Source organism: Chlorocebus sabaeus, chromosome 15 (genome assembly GCF_047675955.1).
Source record: "Chlorocebus sabaeus isolate Y175 chromosome 15, mChlSab1.0.hap1, whole genome shotgun sequence".
Lineage (NCBI taxonomy): Eukaryota > Metazoa > Chordata > Mammalia > Primates > Cercopithecidae > Chlorocebus > Chlorocebus sabaeus.
In genome coordinates, this window is record NC_132918.1 from 92,690,675 (window position 1) to 92,709,879 (window position 19,205).

Genomic DNA, 19,205 nt, shown 5'->3' on the forward strand with positions numbered 1-19,205 from the left:
CCTCCCGGGTTCAAGCGATTCTCCTGCCTCCGCCTCCCGAGTAGCTGGGATTACAGGCGCCTGCCACCACGCCTGGCTAATTTTTGTATTTTTAGTGGAGATGGGGTTTCACCATGTTGGCCAGGATGGTCTCGATCTCTTGACCTCATAATCTGCCTGCTTCAGCCTCCCAAAGGGATTACAGGCGTGAGCCACCACACCCGGCCTAAAAAAGTTTTTTTTTTTTTGAGACGGATTCTCGCTTTGTTGCCCAGGCTGGACTGCAGTGATCAGATCTCAGCTCACGGCAAGCTCCGCCTCCCGGGTTTACGCCATTCTCCTGCCTCAGCCTCCTGAGTAGCTGGGACTACAAGCGCTCGCCACCTCGCCTGGCCTAAAAAAGTTTTTTAAGAGACAAGGTCTCGGTTGGGTGCAGTGGCTCATGCCTGTAATCCCAGCAGTTTGGGAGACCAAGGCGGGTGGATCACCTGAGGTCAGGAGTTTGAGACAAGCCTGGCCAACATGGCGAGACCTGTTTTTACTAAAAATGCAAAAATTAGCCAGGCATGGTGACGGGCACTTTTAATCCTAGCTACTCTGGAGGCTGAGGCAGGAGAATTGCTTGAATTCAGGAGGTGGAGGTTGTAGTGAGCCAAAATTGTGCCACTGCACTCCAGCCTGGGCGACAAGAGCGAAACTCCATCTCAAAAAAAAAAAAAAAAGAGACAACGTGTCCCTCTGTCACCCAGGCTGGAGTGCAGTGATATGATCATAGCTCACTGCTACCTCGAACTCCTGTATTCAGACAATCTCCCTGCCTCAACCTTATGAGTAGCTAGAACTTCAGGCACATGCCACCACACCTGGCTAATTTTTTATTTTTATTTTTGTAGAGACAGAGTCTTGCTATGTTGCCCAGGTTGGTCTTGAACTCCCAGTTTGAAGCAATCCTCCTACTTCAGTCTCCCAAAGTGTGGGGATTACAAGCGTGAGCCACTGCACCTGGCTGAGATTATTTTATTTATGGTTTAGAATATGATCTATCCTGTTTAATTTTTCACATGTACTTATAAAGAATATATATTCTATAGTTATTTTTATTTTATTTTATTGTTTTAGAGATGGGATCTCAGTATGTTGCCTGGGCTGGTCTCGAGCTCCTGGACTCAAGCAGTCCTCCTGCCTTGGCCTCCCAAAGTGCTGGGATTACAGACATGAGCCACTGTACCTGGCCTATTCTGTGCTTACTGAATATAGGTTTCTTTTTTTTTTTTTGAGATGGAGTCTGGCTCTGTCGCCTAGGCTGGAGTGCAGTGGCCGGATCTCAGCTCACTGCAAGCTCTGCCTCCCGGGTTTACGCCATTCTCCTGCCTCAGCCTCCCGAGTAGCTGGGACTACAGGCGCCCGCCACCTCGCCCGGCTAGTTTTTTTGTATTTTTTAGTAGAGACGGGGTTTCACCGTGTTCGCCAGGATGGTCTCAATCTCCTGACCTTGTGATCCGCCCGTCTCGGCTTCCCAAAGTGCTGGGATTACAGGCTTGAGCCACCGCGCCCGGCCGAATATAGGTTTCTATACATGTTAATAAGGTGAGGTAATTGATACTTTAGATTTTCTCTATTAAAAATTACTGGCCAGGTACAGTCACTCATGCCTATAATTCCAGCACTTCTGGAGGCCAGGGTGGCAAATCACTTGAGCTCAGGAGTTCAAGACCAGCCTGGGCAACTTAGTGAAACCGTGTGTCTACAAAAAATACAGAAATTAGCTGGGTGTAGTGTTGTGCACCTGTAGTCCCACCTACTTGTGGGGGCTGAGGTGGGGGGATCACTTGAGCCCAGGAGGTGAAGGCTGCAGTGAGCCAAGTTTGCACCACTGTGCTCCAGCCTAATAATGACTATATTAATTCAAGAGAAAATAGGTGTATTTAGCTCGCTTGTGGTTCAAGCTTACATGTGTATCTTTTCATTTTCTTACATTTACTTGTGTGTATGCATGTGTGCTTGTGCATTTTAGGCATTACAATATATATCTTTTGTTTATTGCATGTTTTTATTTTTGAGACAGAGTCTCTCTCCATCGTGCAGGCTAGAGTGCAGTGGCACAATCTTGGCTCACTGCAACCTCCGCCTCCTGGGTTTAAGGAATTCTCCTGCCTCAGCCTCCAGACTAGCTGGGATTACAGGCGCCTGCCACCATGCCTGGCTAATTTTTGTATTTTTAGTAGTGACAGGTTTCGCCATATTGGCCAGGCTGGGCTCAAACTCCTGACCTCAAGTGATCCACCCACCTCAGCCTCCCAAAGTATTGGGATTACAGGTGTGAGCCACCACGCCCAGCCTGTTACATCTTTAATGTTAATATTATCACACATGTCTGGGGCATGATGTTGAATAAGAGTGGGAAGAGTAGACATCCTTGTCTTGTTTCTGATCTTAGAGGGAAAACATTACCTTCCACTATTAAAAATATTAATTGTGGAGTTTTTGGGTAGGTATGCTTTATAAAATTAAGAAAATTCCCTTCTATACCTAGTTTGCTGAGAGTTTTTTAAAAAAATCATGGATGGATGTTGAATTTTGTTAACTATCTTTCCTGCACCAGTTGATACAATCATGTGGCTTTTCTTTACTCTGTTTATATTACGAGTTACATTGATTGATTTTTTTGAATGTCAAATCAGCCTTGCATTCTTGAGATGAACCTCATTTGGTGATGATTTATTACCCTTTTTATATTTTGCTGGGTTTGAATTGCTAACATTTTGTTGATGATTTTACATCATATATTTTTATTTTTTTAGAGACAGGATGTTACTCTGTCATCCAGGCTGGAGTATAGTGGCACAATCATAGCTCACTATACAGTCTTAAATGACTTCGCTTAAGCAATCCTCCTGCCTCAGCCTCCCAGTTAGCTAGGATTACAGGTGAGAGCCACCACACCTGGTTCATTTATTTTTATGTTTAGTGGATATGGGGTCTTCCTGTGTTTCCCAGTCTGGTCTGGAACCACTGGGCTCAAGGAGTCTTCCTACCTTGGCCTCCCAAAGCTCTCGGATTGTAAGTGTGAGCCATTGCACATTTACATCTATATTAATAAGGGATATTGGTCTGTAGTTTTTTTAAATTTTATTTTTTACATTTTATATTTGTGTTTTTTACCAACTACTTGCAAGGATATTGGTCTGTAGTTTTCTTTTCCTCTGTAACAATAACTTCAGGTTTATCAGGGGAATCCACCCCCAATATTTCAACGTAGGTTCTTTCTGTTTTCCCTAAGTGTCAGCTGGCTGAGAAATAAAGAGAAAGAGTACAAAGAGAGGAATTTTACAGCTGGGCCTCTGGGGGTGACATCACATATTGGTAGGACCGTGATGCCCACCTGAGCCACAAATCCAGCAGGTTTTTATTAAGGACTTTAAAAGGGGAGGGGGTGTATGAACAGGGAGTAGGTCACAAAGATCACATGGTTCAAAGGGCAAAAAGGAGAACAAAGATCACATGCTTCTGAGGCCAGTAAAGATCACAAGGCAAAGGGCAAAGCAAAGATCACAAGGCAAGGGCAAAATTAGAATTACTGATGAGGGTCTGTGATCGGCTGTGCACATATTGTCTTGATAAACATCTTAACAGAAAACAAGTTTCGAGAGTAGAGAATCGGTCTGACCTCACATTCACCAGGGTGGGATTTTTTCCCCACCCTAATAACCCTGAGCATACTGCAGGAGATCAGGGCATATTTCAGTCCTTATCTCAACCACATAAGACAGATACTCCCAGAGCGGCTGTTTATAGACCTCCCCCCAGGAATGCATTCCTTTCCCAGGGTCTTAAATATTCCTTGCTAGGAAAATAATTCAGTGATATCTTCCCTACTTACACATGCATTTATAGGCTGTCTGCAAGAAGAAAAATATGACTGTATTCTGCCCGATCCCGCAGGCAGTCAGACCTTATGGTTGTCTTCCCTTGTTCCCTAAAATTGCTGTTATTCTGTTCTTTTTTAAGGTGCACTGATTTCATATTGTTCAAAAACACATGTTTTACAATCAATTTATACAGTTAGATACAATTATCACAGTGGTCCTGAGGTGACATATATCCTTAGCTTATGAAGATAACAGGATTAAGAGATTAAAGTAAGACAGGCATAAGAAGTTATAAGAGTAGGCTGGGGTAGTGGCTCACACCTGTAATTCTAGCAATTTGGGAGGCTGAGGCGGGCAGATCACAAGGTCAGGAGATCGAAACCATCCTGGCTAACACAGTGAAACCCCGTCTCTACTAAAAATACAAAAAAAAAAATAGCTGGGTGTGGTGGCGGGTGCCTATAGTCCCAGCTACTCGGGAGGCTGAGGCAGGAGAATGGTGTAAACCCAGGAGGTGGAGCTTGCAGTGAGCCGCCGAGATCATGCCATTGTACTCCAGCCTGGGCGACAGAGCGAGACTCCGTCTCAGAAAAAAGAAATTATAAGAGTATTATTTGGGAACTGATAAATGTCCATGAAATCTTCATAATTTATGTTCAGAGATTGCAGTAAAGACAGGTGTAAGAAATTATAAAAGTATTAATTTTGGGAACTGGCATGTGTCCATATTAAAATGAAATACTCACAATTTATGTTCCTCTGCTGTGGCTCTAGCTGGTGCCTCCATTTGGGGTCCCTGACTTCCTGCAACACAGGTTTGGTATCAGGATAATGCTAGTCTCATAGCATGACTTGGGACATGTCCCATTTTCTTCTATTTTCAGGAAGAGTTTCTGTAGAATCAATGTTGTTTCTTCCTTAAATGTTTAGTAGAATTCACTAATTAAGCCATCTTAGTCTGGAATTTTCTTTTTTGAAAGTCATAAACTATGAACTCATATACTTTGGTATTGGACTATTCAGGTTATTTATTTCTTCTTGACAGTGTTTTATTAAGTTATGTCTCTCAAAGAATTTCACTTTAAGTTGTCAAATTTATGGACATGAAGTTTTTCATAACATTCCTTTATGATCATCTCTAAATGGCTGGAAAGTCTGTAGTGATATCTTCTGTGTAGTTTTTGACATTGATAGTTTATATTTTTTTTTTTTTATTTTTTTATTTTTTGAGATAGGGTCTCACTGTGTCGCCTAGGTTGAAGTGCAACGGCATGATCACTGCTCACTACAGCCTTGAACTCCTGAGCTCAAGCAATCCTCTCATCTTAGCCTCCCAAAGTGCTGGGATTATAGGAATGAGCCACCATGCCAGCCTCAGTGCTTTCTTTGAGTTTAATTTTTTTTTGTTATTATCTTAAGGTGGAAGCTTAGATCATGAATTTGAGATCTTTTTTCTAAAATAAACATTTAAAGCTATCAGTTTCCTCTAAATACATACTACTTTAGCTGTATCCCACAAATATTAACTTGTTGTAATTTTATTTTCATTTAGTCATAACTATTTTCTAATTTCTCTTGTAATTTTCTCTCCTAACTAAGGGTTATTTAGAAGTTTGTTGTTTGATTTTTCAGAAATATTTGGGGATTTCCCAGATTTTGTTCTGAAATTGCATTATAGTTGAATTTTGTTATTGATAGAGAACATCCTTTTTACCAGTTCTTTTATGTCTTAAGGTTTGTTTTACGGCCCAAAATATGATCTAACTAGGTGAATGTCCCACACGCACTTGAGCAGAATGTATAATACAAAATATTGAGTGTTTGCTCCAGTGATTACAATGTATGTAGTGTACTTATGGTATCTACTTAGTCATGTTAAATATAGGAAACTTTCCACAGCATAATTTTATTCATTTTGCTATTGTTATAATATAATATTGTAAATATAATATATTAATATATTACTTCTTTATATATATATATATATATTTTTTTTTTTTTTTTTTTTTTTTTTTGAGACGGAGTCTTGCCCTGTCGCCCAGGGTGGAGTGCAGTGGCCAGATCTCAGCTCACTGCAAGCTCCGCCTCCCAGGTTTACGCCATTCTCCTGCCTCAGCCTCCCGAGTAGCTGGGACTACAGGCGCCCGCCACTACGCCCGGCTAGTTTTTTTTTTGTATTTTTAGTAGAGACGGGGTTTCACCGTGTTAGCCAGGATGGTCTCGATCTCCTGACCTCGTGATCCGCCCGTCTCGGCCTCCCAAAGTGCTGGGATTACAGGCTTGAGCCACTGCGCCCGGCCTTACTTCTTTATATATTATAAACCTCACAATTAGGCCAGCACGGTGGCTCATGCCTGTAATCCCAGCCCTTTGGGAGGCTGAGGCTAGTGGATCACCTGAGGTCAGGAATTCAAGAGCAGCCTGGCCAGCATGGTGAAACCCTGTCTCTACTAAAATTACAAAAGTACAAAAATTAGCTGGGCATGGTGGCAGGTGCCTGTAATCCCAGCTACTCAGGAGGCTGAGGCAGGAGAATCGCTTGAACCCAGGAGGTGGAGGTTGCAGTGAGCCGAGATTGCGCCACTGCACTCCAGCCTGGATGACAGAGAGAGACTGTCTCGAAAAAACCCAAAATAAATAAATTTTAAAAATAAAAAATAAACTTCACAATTAAAAATTTTACAATTTTTGCTTTAAATATCTATTTGTCTCCAAAGAAATTAAAAGAAGAAAGGAAGTGTGTATAATTGTGTTGAGGGTTCCCAAGACCACTCCAGGTTTGGTGATTGCTAGGTGGCCTCACTAAACTCAGCTTGTAGTCATACTCACCACTGAGATTTATTATGCTGAAAGCATATAAAGTAAAATCAGCAAAGGGAAAAGGATCATGGGACAATGACTAGAGGAAATTAGGCAGAAACTTCCAAGAGTCCTCTCCTAGTAGACTCACTCAGGACCTGCTTAATTCCTTCAGCAGTGAGTTGTGACAGCGTGCACAAAGTGTGGTCTACCACGGAAGATTACCTGATTCTTAGAGTTCAGGGTTTTTATTGGAGGCTGGTCATGTAGACAAAATTTCAGCCACTGAAATTTCAGACTCCAGAAGCAAGTAAATGTTCAGCATAAACCATATTGTTTCTGCAAATAGTTTAGACACAAAGAGCCATCCTTATAACCTTGTGAAGTTTTAGATCAGTGTAGGAAAGTGTTTACACTTCCAGATGCCAGCAAAAGGTCAACCTTGCAAGCAGGCATTCCTACAGAGAGCAATCTCTGACCTGCTATATTGACTCTTCTGCACAGTAGTCTTTTATATCTATTCACATATTTACCATTTCCAGTAGTTTTTATTCCTTCCTACAGAAGCAAGTTACCCTTTAGTGTTATTGCCATTCCCACGAAGAACTTCCTTTAGCATTTCCTGTAGTGTAAGTCTGCTGGTGATGAATTTTCTCAGATTTATCTGAAATGTCTTTGTTTCCTCTTCATTTTTGAAGGGTAGTTTCATTGGATATAGACTTCTGTGTTGAATTTCTTTTTTTTTTTTTAGCCCTTCACTGTTTATTTCATTGTCTTCTGTTCTTTATTGTTCTTGAAAGTTGGTGCCATTCGTACTTCTCTTTCCTTCCTGTATATAATGTTGTATTAATCTGTTCTCACACTGCTATAAAGATACTACCTGAGACTGGGTAGTTTATAAAGGAAAGAGGTTTACAGTTCCACATGGAAGGCCTCAGGAAACTTACAATCATGGCGGAAGGTGAAGGAGAAGCAAGGACCTTCTTTACATGGTGGCAGGAGAGAGAAGTGCAAGCAGGGGAAATGCCAGAGGCTTATAAAACCATCAGATCTTGTGAGAACTCACTCACTGTCGTGAGAACAGCATGGGAAACACCCCCACGATCCAGTCACCTCCTTCCCTGGACACATGGGATTGCAATTCAAGATGAAATTTGGTTGGGGATGCAGAGCCAAACCATATCAAATGTATTGTTTTTCTCTCATGGCTTTCAATATTTTATCTTTATTTTTAGATGTCACAAGTTTGCCCATTATGCACCTGGGTGTTGTTTGTTTGTTTTGGGGGACAGAGTCTCACTCTGTTCCCCAGGCTGGAGTGCAGTGGCACGATCCTGGCTCACTGAAATGTCCGCCTCCCGGGTTCAAGTGATTCTCATGCCTCAGCTTCCCAAGTAGCTGGGATTACAGGTGTGAACCACTGCACCCAGCTTATTTGTTTTTTATCCTGCTTGAGGTTCAGTGAACTTCTTGGATCTATAAGTTGATGTCTTTCACCAAATTTGAATTTTTTTAGCTGTTATTTCTTTCAAATATATATTCTGTCTCATAATTTCTCTTGTCCTTGTAGGACTCTAATGACATATCTGCTAGACTGCTTGGTATCCATTCTCTGAGGCTATGTTCTTTTGTTTTTGTCTTTTTCATTTCTCTTCTTTGGATTGGATAATGTCTAGATCTATCTTCAAGTTCACTGATGCGTCTGCCGTCTCCAATCTTCTTTTAATTCTTTCTAGTGAAAAAAATTTTTTTTGAGACAAGAGTCTCGCTCTGTCGCCCAGGCTGTAGGGTGATGGTGCAGTCTCGGCTCACTACAACCTCCCTCTCCCAGGTTCAAGTAATTCTCATGCCTCAGCCTCCCGAGTGCTGGGATTGCAGGTGTGCACCACAATACCTGGCTAATTTTTGTATTTTTAGTAGAGACAGGGTCTCACCATGTTGGGCAGGCTGGTCTGGAACTCCTGAACTCAAGTGAGCCACCTACCTTGGCCTCCCAAAGTGCTGGGATTACAGGCGTGAGCCACTATGCCTAGCCCCAATGAATTTTTCATTTTAGTTGTTATACTTTTAAGCTCTAGAATTTCCATTTGGCTCTTTTTTCTTTGGTTCTTTTCATAGTTTCTCTTCTGAGGTTCACTGTCTGCTTACTCATTATGTATATGTTTTCTCTGAAGTTTCTGAACACATTTAAGCTGCATTAAAGTAACTGTTTAAATTCAGGTCATCTTCGGGTCTGTTTCTATTCCCTGCTTTTTCCCCCATTGTGGATCTCATTTTCATTTTGTTCTCATTGCTGCTGATTTTTTATTAAATAATGGACACCATAGGTAATACATTGTAAAGTCTCTGGATTCTGTTGTATTTCTCTGAAGAATTTTTTTTTTTTTTTTTGTAGCTGGCGTTTAACTTAACTGTGTTCAAAATTCCAAAGTCTATTTCCTGTTGTTGGCAACATTTATTCTTTGCTGGGTTTTATCTCATATATATGTAATTTCATTGTCAGCCAAGGAATTTAGTGGTCAGTCAAATATTTGGCTGAGTTTCATATGCAGATTTTGGGGTACCTTCTGTGGCTTCTTCTCTTGCAAGATTTCATCTCTAACTTCTAATTTTCTGGTGATACAAGTTCTGAACATTTTGCTGTAGCTCCTCAAGCCAGTGAGGCTGTAACCTCCTGCCACTCCAGGAGGCACAGATTGGGTAGTGCTCTCAAACAAAAGTTAGACTTGCACATCTCAGAGATATAATTCCTGTATTCCAAGGGTAGATTCTTCCAGATTCTACCTGTCTTTCTCCCTCCCCCAAATACTGTCAGACAGTATATTTTGTCTGGACTTTGTAATGTGTTATCTGCAGGGAGGTTAGTCATGCAATGGGTTCCTAAAATGTACCATATCCATTTGCTGTGCTCAGACATTTCTGAGTTTTTTTTTTTTTTTTTTGAGACGGAGTCTTGCTCTGTCACCCAGGCTGGAGTGCAATGGCGCGATCTCAGCTCACTGCAAGCTCCACCTCCCAGGTTCTAGCAATTCTCCTGCCTCAGCCTCCCGAGTAGCTGCAACTAAAAGCACGTGTCACCACGCCTGGCTGATGTTTCTGTATTTTTAATGGAGACGGGGTCTCACCACGTTAGCCAGAATGGTCTTGATCTCTTGATCTTGTGATCTGCCTGCCTTGAACTCCGAAAGTTCCAAAGTGCTGGGATTATAGGCATGAGCCACTGTACCTGGCCTCTGATGGTTTTTTAAGAGCCATAAAATAATCTGTTATCTGGAGATAGGTTGGAATGGAATGAGTAAAAGACTGGATGTAGGGTGTCAGGCCATTGTAGCAGAGCAGGCAATAAGTGTTGTGAAAATCTATGACTGTTACTATATTATGTTAATAGATCAAACATATAGTTGTTTTTTACAAAATACAAAATTGTATTTTCTTGTATAAATCTGCAGAAATAGTATAAAAATGAAAACGTGGTTGTCCATTGCTGGAATTATATGAATGAGATAGTATATAGCTTATTTTAGTTAAGCTAACACAATTTTTTCTTTTGTACATCAAGAGTTTCGTAAAGTGTTGATACTGCGGAGACCTTTCTTGTCTTCTTTTATTCATCCCTGAAAAAATCGTGTAAATGGTAAATGAGAACTGGAGAAAAAATTCAAAATGAAAAACTCTTTCATAAATAATTTTTTGTCCTCTTTTAAAGTAATTGAAGATACTTTTGGTCTCTTCCTGTCATTTTCTCAAGACTCAATTTGGCAAAACTAGAATTTATATAAGAAACTACAAGTAAGTGACAGAGAACTCTAAAAACTTTTTGGCAACTGCTGTATCTGTAATGATTTAGTCATGTGACTTGAATTTATGGTACTTACCTTCCAAATGGTAGCGCTTGTTTGGGAGATCTTTGAGGTTCAAGAATGCTGAAACGGTGGAATACGGGCCAGGGAACTTTTTCTCTGGGTATTACACTTGAAATTTAGTTCATTAATTTTAAGTTTGGATCGCAATGGGTTAATCTCTATGTCTTAAAAAATTTTCAAATCTGTTCCCTTTTTTCAGGTTATAAATAAAGTTCATCTTAAGGCAAATCATGTGGTCAAGAGAGATGTTGATGAGCATTTAAGAATCAAGACTGTTTATGATAAAAGTGTTGAAGAGTAAGTACACCATTTTATTGTCATCTTTTTCATTATTAATCTAAATGTTAAATGTATTTTCATCTGTTACCTGAAGTTTTAAATATTCATAGATAAAACTTAAAAAGGACTAGTGTAGCTTCAAAATGGAATTAAGCTGAAAATGCATTTTAGTCTGAAAATATGGGATATGATTAAAGCCTATACATTATTAATAATTTTCTTTTACCATCTCCCTTTCCTGGTAAATCATGAATAATGTAAGCAGAACAAATGTGGATCTACTTGGACGTGGGCAGTAACAGACTTGGAAGGTACTCTTCAATAAGTACTAGTGTTACGGGAAAGAGGTCCGGTTCAGACTCCAGGAGAGGGTTCTTGGATCTCTCACGAGAAAGAATTAGAAGCAAATCCATAGAGTAAAGTGAAAGCAAGGTTATTAGAAAAGTAAAGGAATAAAAGAATGGCTACTCCATAGGCAGAGCAGCCCCAAGGCCTGCTGGTTGCCCATTTTTATGGTTGTTTCTTGATTACATGTGCTACGCCTCTGAGAGGTAATTCTTATGTTTTTATGTCATTATTTTCAGGTTGCTCCCTGAGAAAAAAAATCTTGTAAAGGTATGTAATAAATACTCGTAACTTGAATTGGACACTTAAAATTTTATTGTATGCAAATTCTACTTCAGTAAAGAAAAATATATACGCGACTCTTGTGACTGAATAAAAGGTGTTGGTAGTGAAAGTGTTTATCATTTCACAAAAGGTGTCTTTGTGATGCACTCATGAAAACTTTGTTGGTATTTGGCATTAAATTAATCAGTCTCGTTTTTTTGCTTGCTTTCTCAAGTTTCGGGGGAGCAAATCATGCAGAGAATAGGGTGAAAAAGACAATTTTTGAAACACATTGAGAACACTGTTCTCTTGGTGGAAATGTTTATTTTCCTGAGGATTGATTGACTTGATAACCACATCAGATTTTTAACCGTATGGAGACACACACACCCACACACATACACACATGCACACAGGCACGCACGCACGCACACACGCACATGCACGCACACACACGCAAACATGCACACACGTGCACACACACACAAACATGCGCACACGCACGCACACACACGCACACACCCACGCATATACACGCACGCACACAGGCACACACACATGCACACACACAAAGCCAGCTCACCATGGGCCACAGAAATTGGTGAGTTTAATGAAAGGTAAGATTTTCTTTACATAAACTATCTTACTGTTGGAATCATCTAAGTCAGTCCATCATTCATAGTAATCTAGATTAATAGTTGAGATATATTGCAGTTTTGTTAAAGGTGTAGTATTGAAGGAAGTTAATATTTAATTAAAAATTAAAAACAGTTGAGATAAATGTTTTCTGGCTTTCTGTTTAAGTGGGACTAGGGAAAGAAATTTCCGCCTGGTGCTGTTTTCCCAAGCTGAACTAGAAAATGGGGGAAATTCTTTTCCTCCTAGGCTTGCTTTCTTCCTACGCCTTACCATACAACCTTGACTAGTATCTGTATTCCAGAATTATAAGGCTTTTTTCATTAATATGCTGTATTTGCTTGTTTCAAATATAATTTATATCTTCCTTATAATTCTGTTTCTTTTTTTAACTTTTATTTAGAACAAGCTTTTCCCACAAGCTATTTCTTATTTAGAGAAGACTTTTCAGGTCCGTCGACCTGCGGGCACTATCTTACTTAGCAGGTATGTCACATTCAACACAGATGGTTTTCTTCAGCCATTTAGTACTCTGCCTCTCCCTATCTATGAATATGACAAGGTATGAAACTTATACTATAACTTTATTATGCTTGTTCTTAGAGACCAAACTGCAAGGTATTTAAAAAGAATAAAAAAGTGCCTGCTGGATAATCATTCTTTCCCTGACCTTTCATTGTGAGATGGTCTACTGCATTTTTTCTGGGTGTAGTTGTCCTCTGTTCTCCAGATCACCTTTTCCCCTCGTTCATGTGTATACAGTGTTGGCTTTATGAAGTATTTGGGTGTTTAAAAACACAAATCAAGAGGATTTCCTATAGAACCCGAATTCTTTCTTAACTACTTTCCTAACTAAAATAGTAACATTATTAATGAAGTAATATAGCAGCTACCAGTTGATTACCATGTTTTTAACTGCTGTAAAATATTCTCTTTTTTGTATTTAAACTTTGATGTACAAATGAACTGAAGACAATGTGCAACAAACCAATACCTCCGGAAGGAAAACGACCCTCACAGGTACTGCACTGGGGAGTGTGCCGCGCATACGAAATGCGGCCCCGTTGTTGTTCCAGAGGAACATCTCCAGGTATTTCACCCTGCTCTTGGCAGTACTTTTACACTTGAGATTTTGAATTTGTGAGTGTCCCAAAATTTTTACAGATTCAAGTTCAAAGTCTAGTAGCTTCCTTGGTCTACAAAAAGTAATCACAGATGTGCTGATTTTATTCTTTCATTAGCTTTCAAGTGAGTTGAATGGTTTCTTTCTTCACTGCTCCCCAGAGACCTCCCTGCCCCATTTATCTTGGTCTGCTGAATCAGTTTAGCTTAGAACATTGTCTTGTCTTCCAGAATATCTTTTAGCAAGGCATATACCTCAGTTTTTTAAAGGACAGTCTGACATCTCTTAAGATAAAAAATATGTATGCTTCAAGCCAACCTAGAAGTTTATTCCATAAAATACTAATGGCTATGTAATATATGTTTAAAGGTGTTCTTTGCAAAACTATAAATATGCCTATTTAGGGTATTAGTTTTGCCTATTAGGGTGTGGTATAACCGTATAGTGGAATACTTTGCAGTTGTTAAAAAGTGAAGGAGATCTCTATATACTGACTTGGAAAGATATTTAAGCTCTTACATGAAAAAAAAAGGTTGCAAATCAGTATGCACAGTTAGTCCATTTTATTTGAAAGTATAGAAACACAGACAATAAAAAATGCTCAAGCAATCTGGAAGTATACACATGTTAAATCTGGATACATATAAAAATGTTAATCGTTTCTTTAAGAGATTGTTGGGGAAAGTGTTTTTCTTTTGTAAGTTCTGGAGATTTTTGTGATGTTCTGATTTCTCCTATTGAACATATATTACTTATATTAAAAAAATAAAAAATTTAGGCTGGGCACAGTAACTTACACCTGTAGTCCTAGTACTTTGGGAGGCCGAGGCAGGCAGATTACTTCACTCCAGGAGTTTAAGACCAGCCTTGGCAACATGGTGAAACCCTGTCTCTACAAAAAATATAAAAAGTTAGCCAGGAGTGGTGGCGTGCACCTGTAGTCCCAGCTACTTGGGAGGCTGTGGTGGGAGGATTGCCTGAGCTGGGGATGTGGAGGTTGCAATGAGCTGTGATCTTCTCACTGTACTCCAACCTGGATGACAGAGTGAGACCCTGTCTCAAAAATAAATAGATAAATAAGAATATCTCAGACTATGCCTAAGCTAAGCTATTGCTTAAAAAAAAAAAAACTAGAAGGTCGGGCACAATGGCTCCCACCTGTAATCCCAGCACTGAGGGGGCTGAGGCGGGCGGATCACCTGAGGTCAGGAGTTCGAGACCAGCCTGGCCAACATGGCGAAACCCTCTCTCTACTAAAAATACAAAAATTAGCTGGACATGGTGGCGGGTGCCTGTAAACCCAGTTCCTCAGGAGGCTGAGGCAGGAGAAGCTTGAACCCAGGAGGCAGAGGTTGCAGTGAGCCCAGGTCACACCACTGCACTCCAGCCTAGGCGACAGAGCAAGACTTCGACTCCGGCTCAAAACAAAACAAAACTAAAGTAAACTAAACAAATAAATAAGAATACAGCATATTGTCATTAACCATAGTCACTGTGCTTTACAATAGATCTCTTGAACTTATTCCTTCTAACTATAAACATGTATTCTTTGACCAGCATTTCCTTAGCTCCCACTCCCTAAAGTAATTGATTTTAAAAATCATAAATGCATGTGTTAGAGAAGGAAGAATAAACAATGTGTATTTTCTATTAAATGAAATGAGAATTTGTTTTTTTTCCTCTCTCTACAAGCATTGCTTACACCTTAAAATAATAATTTACTGATTTTTCTGTTTCTAATTTGGAGATTATGATTACTTGGGAATTTTGATAGAAGTAGCTTTCAAAAAAGTGACCATTACAGAGGCAAATAAGATTTGCTGGGCAGGGCGCCATGACTCATGCCTGTAATCCCTTAATCCCTGCACTTTGGGAGGCCAAGATGGGAGGATTGCTTGAGGCCAGGAGTTCGAGACCAGCCTGGTCAATATAGTGAGACCCCGTCTATATATATTTAAGAAATATTTTAGGCCGGGCACGGTGGCTCACACCTGTAATCCCGGCACTTTGGGAGGCTGAGACAGGCAGATCATAAGTTCAGGAGTTCGAGACCAGCCTGGCCAACATGGTGAAACCCTGTCTCTACTAAAAATATAAAAATTAGCTGGGCATGGTGGTGGGCGCCTGTAATCCCAGCTACTCAGGATGCTGAGGCAGGAGCCGAGCCGAGATCACGTCACTACACTCCAGCCTGGGTGACATAGTGACTCTGCCTCAAAAAGAATATGTTTTTAATAATAAAAGATTTGCTTGGAAGATTAGAAACAAGGGGAGATGACTCCTACCCTATATTATTTGAATTTTTAACAAGATGTGAATTACATTATAATAGGAAATATATTTCTATTAGATAAATTTTTTTTTACCATTTAGTTTAGAATTAATTATAGATTCAAAGAAAGTTGCAAAAAAAAAAAAAGTTTCTTTTAGGGAAATCCCTTCATCTAGTTTCAGAGTTTTAAAACCTTTTATATTTCTGTCTTTTCAGCATCCTGTTTGGTTGGCCTTCCTTTGTCAATACCAATTATTTAATTGAAGTTATAGGTTTATGATCATTTTATGTAAAGTGGACATTTCAGTAAAATAAATTCAGAATTAGAGCTAGGTATTGAGTGGACAGGGAGGTATGGATTTTGATAAAAGTTTAGGGATAATAAAGATTAAATTGTACTGTGTTTATAGTGTAGATTTTACTATAAGATTAAATGCCACTACATCTAACTTTGTGTCTGTTCTGGCTTTCTGATGTCCCCCGTGGGTGCAGCAATGCAGGGTCTACCGCGGTGGTAAGTGGCCTCATCGAGCAGTGGGTGTGCCAGACCAAGAAGGCATCTCAGATGCAGATTTTGTTCTTTACGTTGGTGCTCTGGCCACCGAGAGGTGCAGCCAAGAAAACATCATCTCTTATGCAGCCTATTGTCAGCAGGAAGCAGACATGGACAGGTAAACTTTCCTCTGGGACTTAGTTTCCAAGATCGAATATGGGAACTTTTAAAGCAAACTGTGTTTTTAGTGTTAAGATTACAGGAATCTTGGATTTGCCAGATTGCCTCTGGTAGACAGGAATAGCATGCTGCCTGGATTTGGAGTGTGGTTAGGAGGCCGTGATTAGACTGTTATTAATGTGATAACCCAAGTTTTTTGTCAAAGTGAAAGAAAAGTGAAGCACTTCGTTTGACTCTTCTCCCTGCGGTTCCTCTTCCATTTTGAGCCTGTTGTTTTTGCCAAAATTCCAAAAAAAAAGTCTACTGTCAAGTGGGCCAAGTACGGTGGCTCACACCTGGAATCCCAGCTCTTTGGGAGGCTGAGGTGGGAGGATCACTTCAGCCCAGGAGTTCGAGACCAGCTTCGGCAGCATAGTGAGACCTCATCTTGACAAAAAATAAAATTGGCCAGGCATGGAGGCACACACCTGTGGTCCCAGCTATCAGGAGACTGAGGTGGGAGGATTGCTTGAGCCTGAGAGGTTGAGGCTCAATGAGCTGTGATCATGCCACTGCACTCCAGCCTGGGCAACAGAGTGAAACCTTGTCCCTCACAAAAAAGAAAAAACAAAATGGCTGGGCACAGTGGCTCACACCTGTAATCCTAGCTCTTTGCGAGGCTGAGGCAGGTGGATCACTTGAGCTCAGGAGTTTGAGACCAGTCTGGGCAACATGGTGAAACTCTGTCTCTACAAAACACACAAAAATTAGCCAGGTGTGGTGGCGTGCGCCTGTAGTCCCAGCTACTCAGGAGGCTGAGATGGGAGGATTGCGTAAGCCTGGGAGGCAGAGGCTGCAGAGAGCTGTGATTGTGCCACTGTACTCCAGCCTGGGCCACAGAGCCAGACCCTGTGTCCAAAAAACAACAACAACAACAACAATAATAATAATAAAGTCCACTGTCAAGAGAATTTTCTTTGCAGGTGACTACCACTCTAAGGAAACAATTTGAACTTTAATTTTAGGACTTATGTGCTAAAACTGTTAAGAAAGGTGTTAATAATGACTGTTCATCTAATTGTTGTATCATTTGTTATATGTAATTCACTTAGCTAAATATCACTTAGAAATTCAGAGTTCTCTTTATTTACAAAAGATTTCAAAAACTTTCCCGTGAAGCAGCTCGGCTTTGAAATGAAAAGTTATATATGCAGAAGATTGCCTGTCACATACCAGACAAGCCAATTAAAGGCAGCAGGAATTGCCATAAGTCTCAGAATAGATTGTATGTAACGTTCTCGAATCTAGGTGAGGTTAGATTTGAGATTAGCTGACTTCAAAGGGAGTCAGCTAGTCTTTTTTTTTTTTTTTTTTTTTTTGTGCCAGAGTCTCGCTTTGTCACCCAGGCTGGAGTGCAATGGCAGGATCTTGGCCCACTGCAACCTCTGCCTCCTGGGTTCAAGTGATTCTCCTGCCTCAGCTTCCCAAGTATTTAGGACTACAAGTGTGTGCCACTGCACCCAACTAATTTTTGTATTTTTAATAGAGACAGGGGTTTCACTAAGTTGGCCACGCTGGTCTCGAACCCCTGACCTCAGGTGATCTGTCTGCCTCGGCCTCCCAGAGTGTTAGGATTACAGGTGTGAGCCACTGTGCCTGGCCTCAGCTCGTGTTTTGACCGATAGATGGATGTTTAACGCCTCAGCAATGGTCCTTTTATACATATGAATTAGTTATACTAACTTCTCCTAGATTTGTTAGAAGAAAAAACAGTATCTTCAGGTTTGTTTGTTTGTTTTTTTTTTGAGACGGTGTCTCGCTCTGTTGCCCAGGCTAGTGTGCAGTGGCGTAATCTCGGCTCACTGCAAGCTCTGCCTCCTGAGTTCAAGTGATTCTCCTGCCTCAGCCCCCTGAGTAGCTGAGACTACAGGTGTGCGCCACTACGCCTGGCTAATTTTTGTATTTTTAGTAGAGACAAGGTTTTGCCATGTTGGTCAGGCTGGTCTTGAACTCCTGACCTCTGGTGATCCACCTGCCTTGGCCTCCCAAAGTGCTGGAATGACAGTCATGAGCCGCTGCGCCTGGCCTTAAGTTCTTCTTTTTCAAGAAAGTGAAACCTTCCTTCACAATTGCTATATTGCATTAATTCATTTCGTGAATATTTGAGTGGCCAACAGACGAGGTAAACAAAATACAGATGTGTACCTGCCTCATGGAACTTATGGATTGCAGAGGGAGACAGGTATTAAATGTTCCTGCAAATAAATATGTGATTTCAAAGTATGATAAATACTTCGTAGAAAATAAATAGAGTGTTGTAACGTAGAGGAGAATAAAAGAGAAACACCTTGTGGATCTATTGAGCAAGGAAGACCGCTTTGAAAAAGTGAAACGTTAGCTGAACATTGATAGGCTGTCGCCAAATACAGAGATGTGGGGAGAGCTGTGAAGGCAGAAGCCATGTGCGCCTGTTGCTTCAGGAGCCCCCTCAGTGGACACTGTTGGGGGACAGGTGCTTGGACAGGCAGACAGGATTGTTTTCTTCTAAGTGCTGTAGGAAGCCCCTGCAGGGTTTTAAGCCTGGAAGCGAAATCCATTTTATATTTTAGAGGTCACTGTGGCAATTTTTAAATAAATGAATTGTATTCATACTTTCTCTAATTCTAAATCTGTTGCTATTTCCTATGAAGAAAATATACAATATTTAACAATTTAAATAAGATAAATGTACTTTGTAAATAGGCAATTATACTTTGATGAGCTTTGTGGTATTTCTATGTAAAATGTTAAGATAGTGATAGGAGAACTGAGCTTGGGGTTCATCAACATTGTTCATTGGCCACAGCTTTGGAAAGACAGGGAGGCGCATGGTGGAACTGAATTACTCTGGACTCTTGAGTCCTAGTCTGCCTTTGGACTTTCAGGTTCTAGGCACAGAGAGAGATGCAGAAGTGTGTAGATTCTAAAGGGTGTAGAATTTGGAAGAAGACGATGAGAAGGTAGAAATATTTATGTGAATGTAGGCAGTGTTGGAGCAGGAGAAAGGGAATAGCAAACAGATAAGAAGGGTCAGTGACTATCAGCAACCTGAACCATTCAGTTATTGCCCCATTTGATAACTGTT

At 40.5% G+C, this 19,205-nt stretch overlaps 1 protein-coding gene across 2 annotated transcripts in view; it reads left to right on the top strand.

The window, feature by feature from the left end:
* The window catches only part of LMLN (leishmanolysin like peptidase), a 70,009-nt gene that overhangs the window by 4,245 nt on the left and 46,559 nt on the right, over nt 1–19,205 (top strand). For both annotated transcript variants that reach the window (XM_008009703.3, XM_008009702.3), the window contains exons 2-6: nt 10,710–10,807; nt 11,374–11,404; nt 12,438–12,520; nt 13,007–13,124; nt 15,922–16,100. In XM_008009703.3, coding sequence (XP_008007894.2) covers nt 10,710–10,807; nt 11,374–11,404; nt 12,438–12,520; nt 13,007–13,124; nt 15,922–16,100 — 509 coding nt within the window. The remainder of the gene's footprint in view (nt 1–10,709; nt 10,808–11,373; nt 11,405–12,437; nt 12,521–13,006; nt 13,125–15,921; nt 16,101–19,205) is intronic.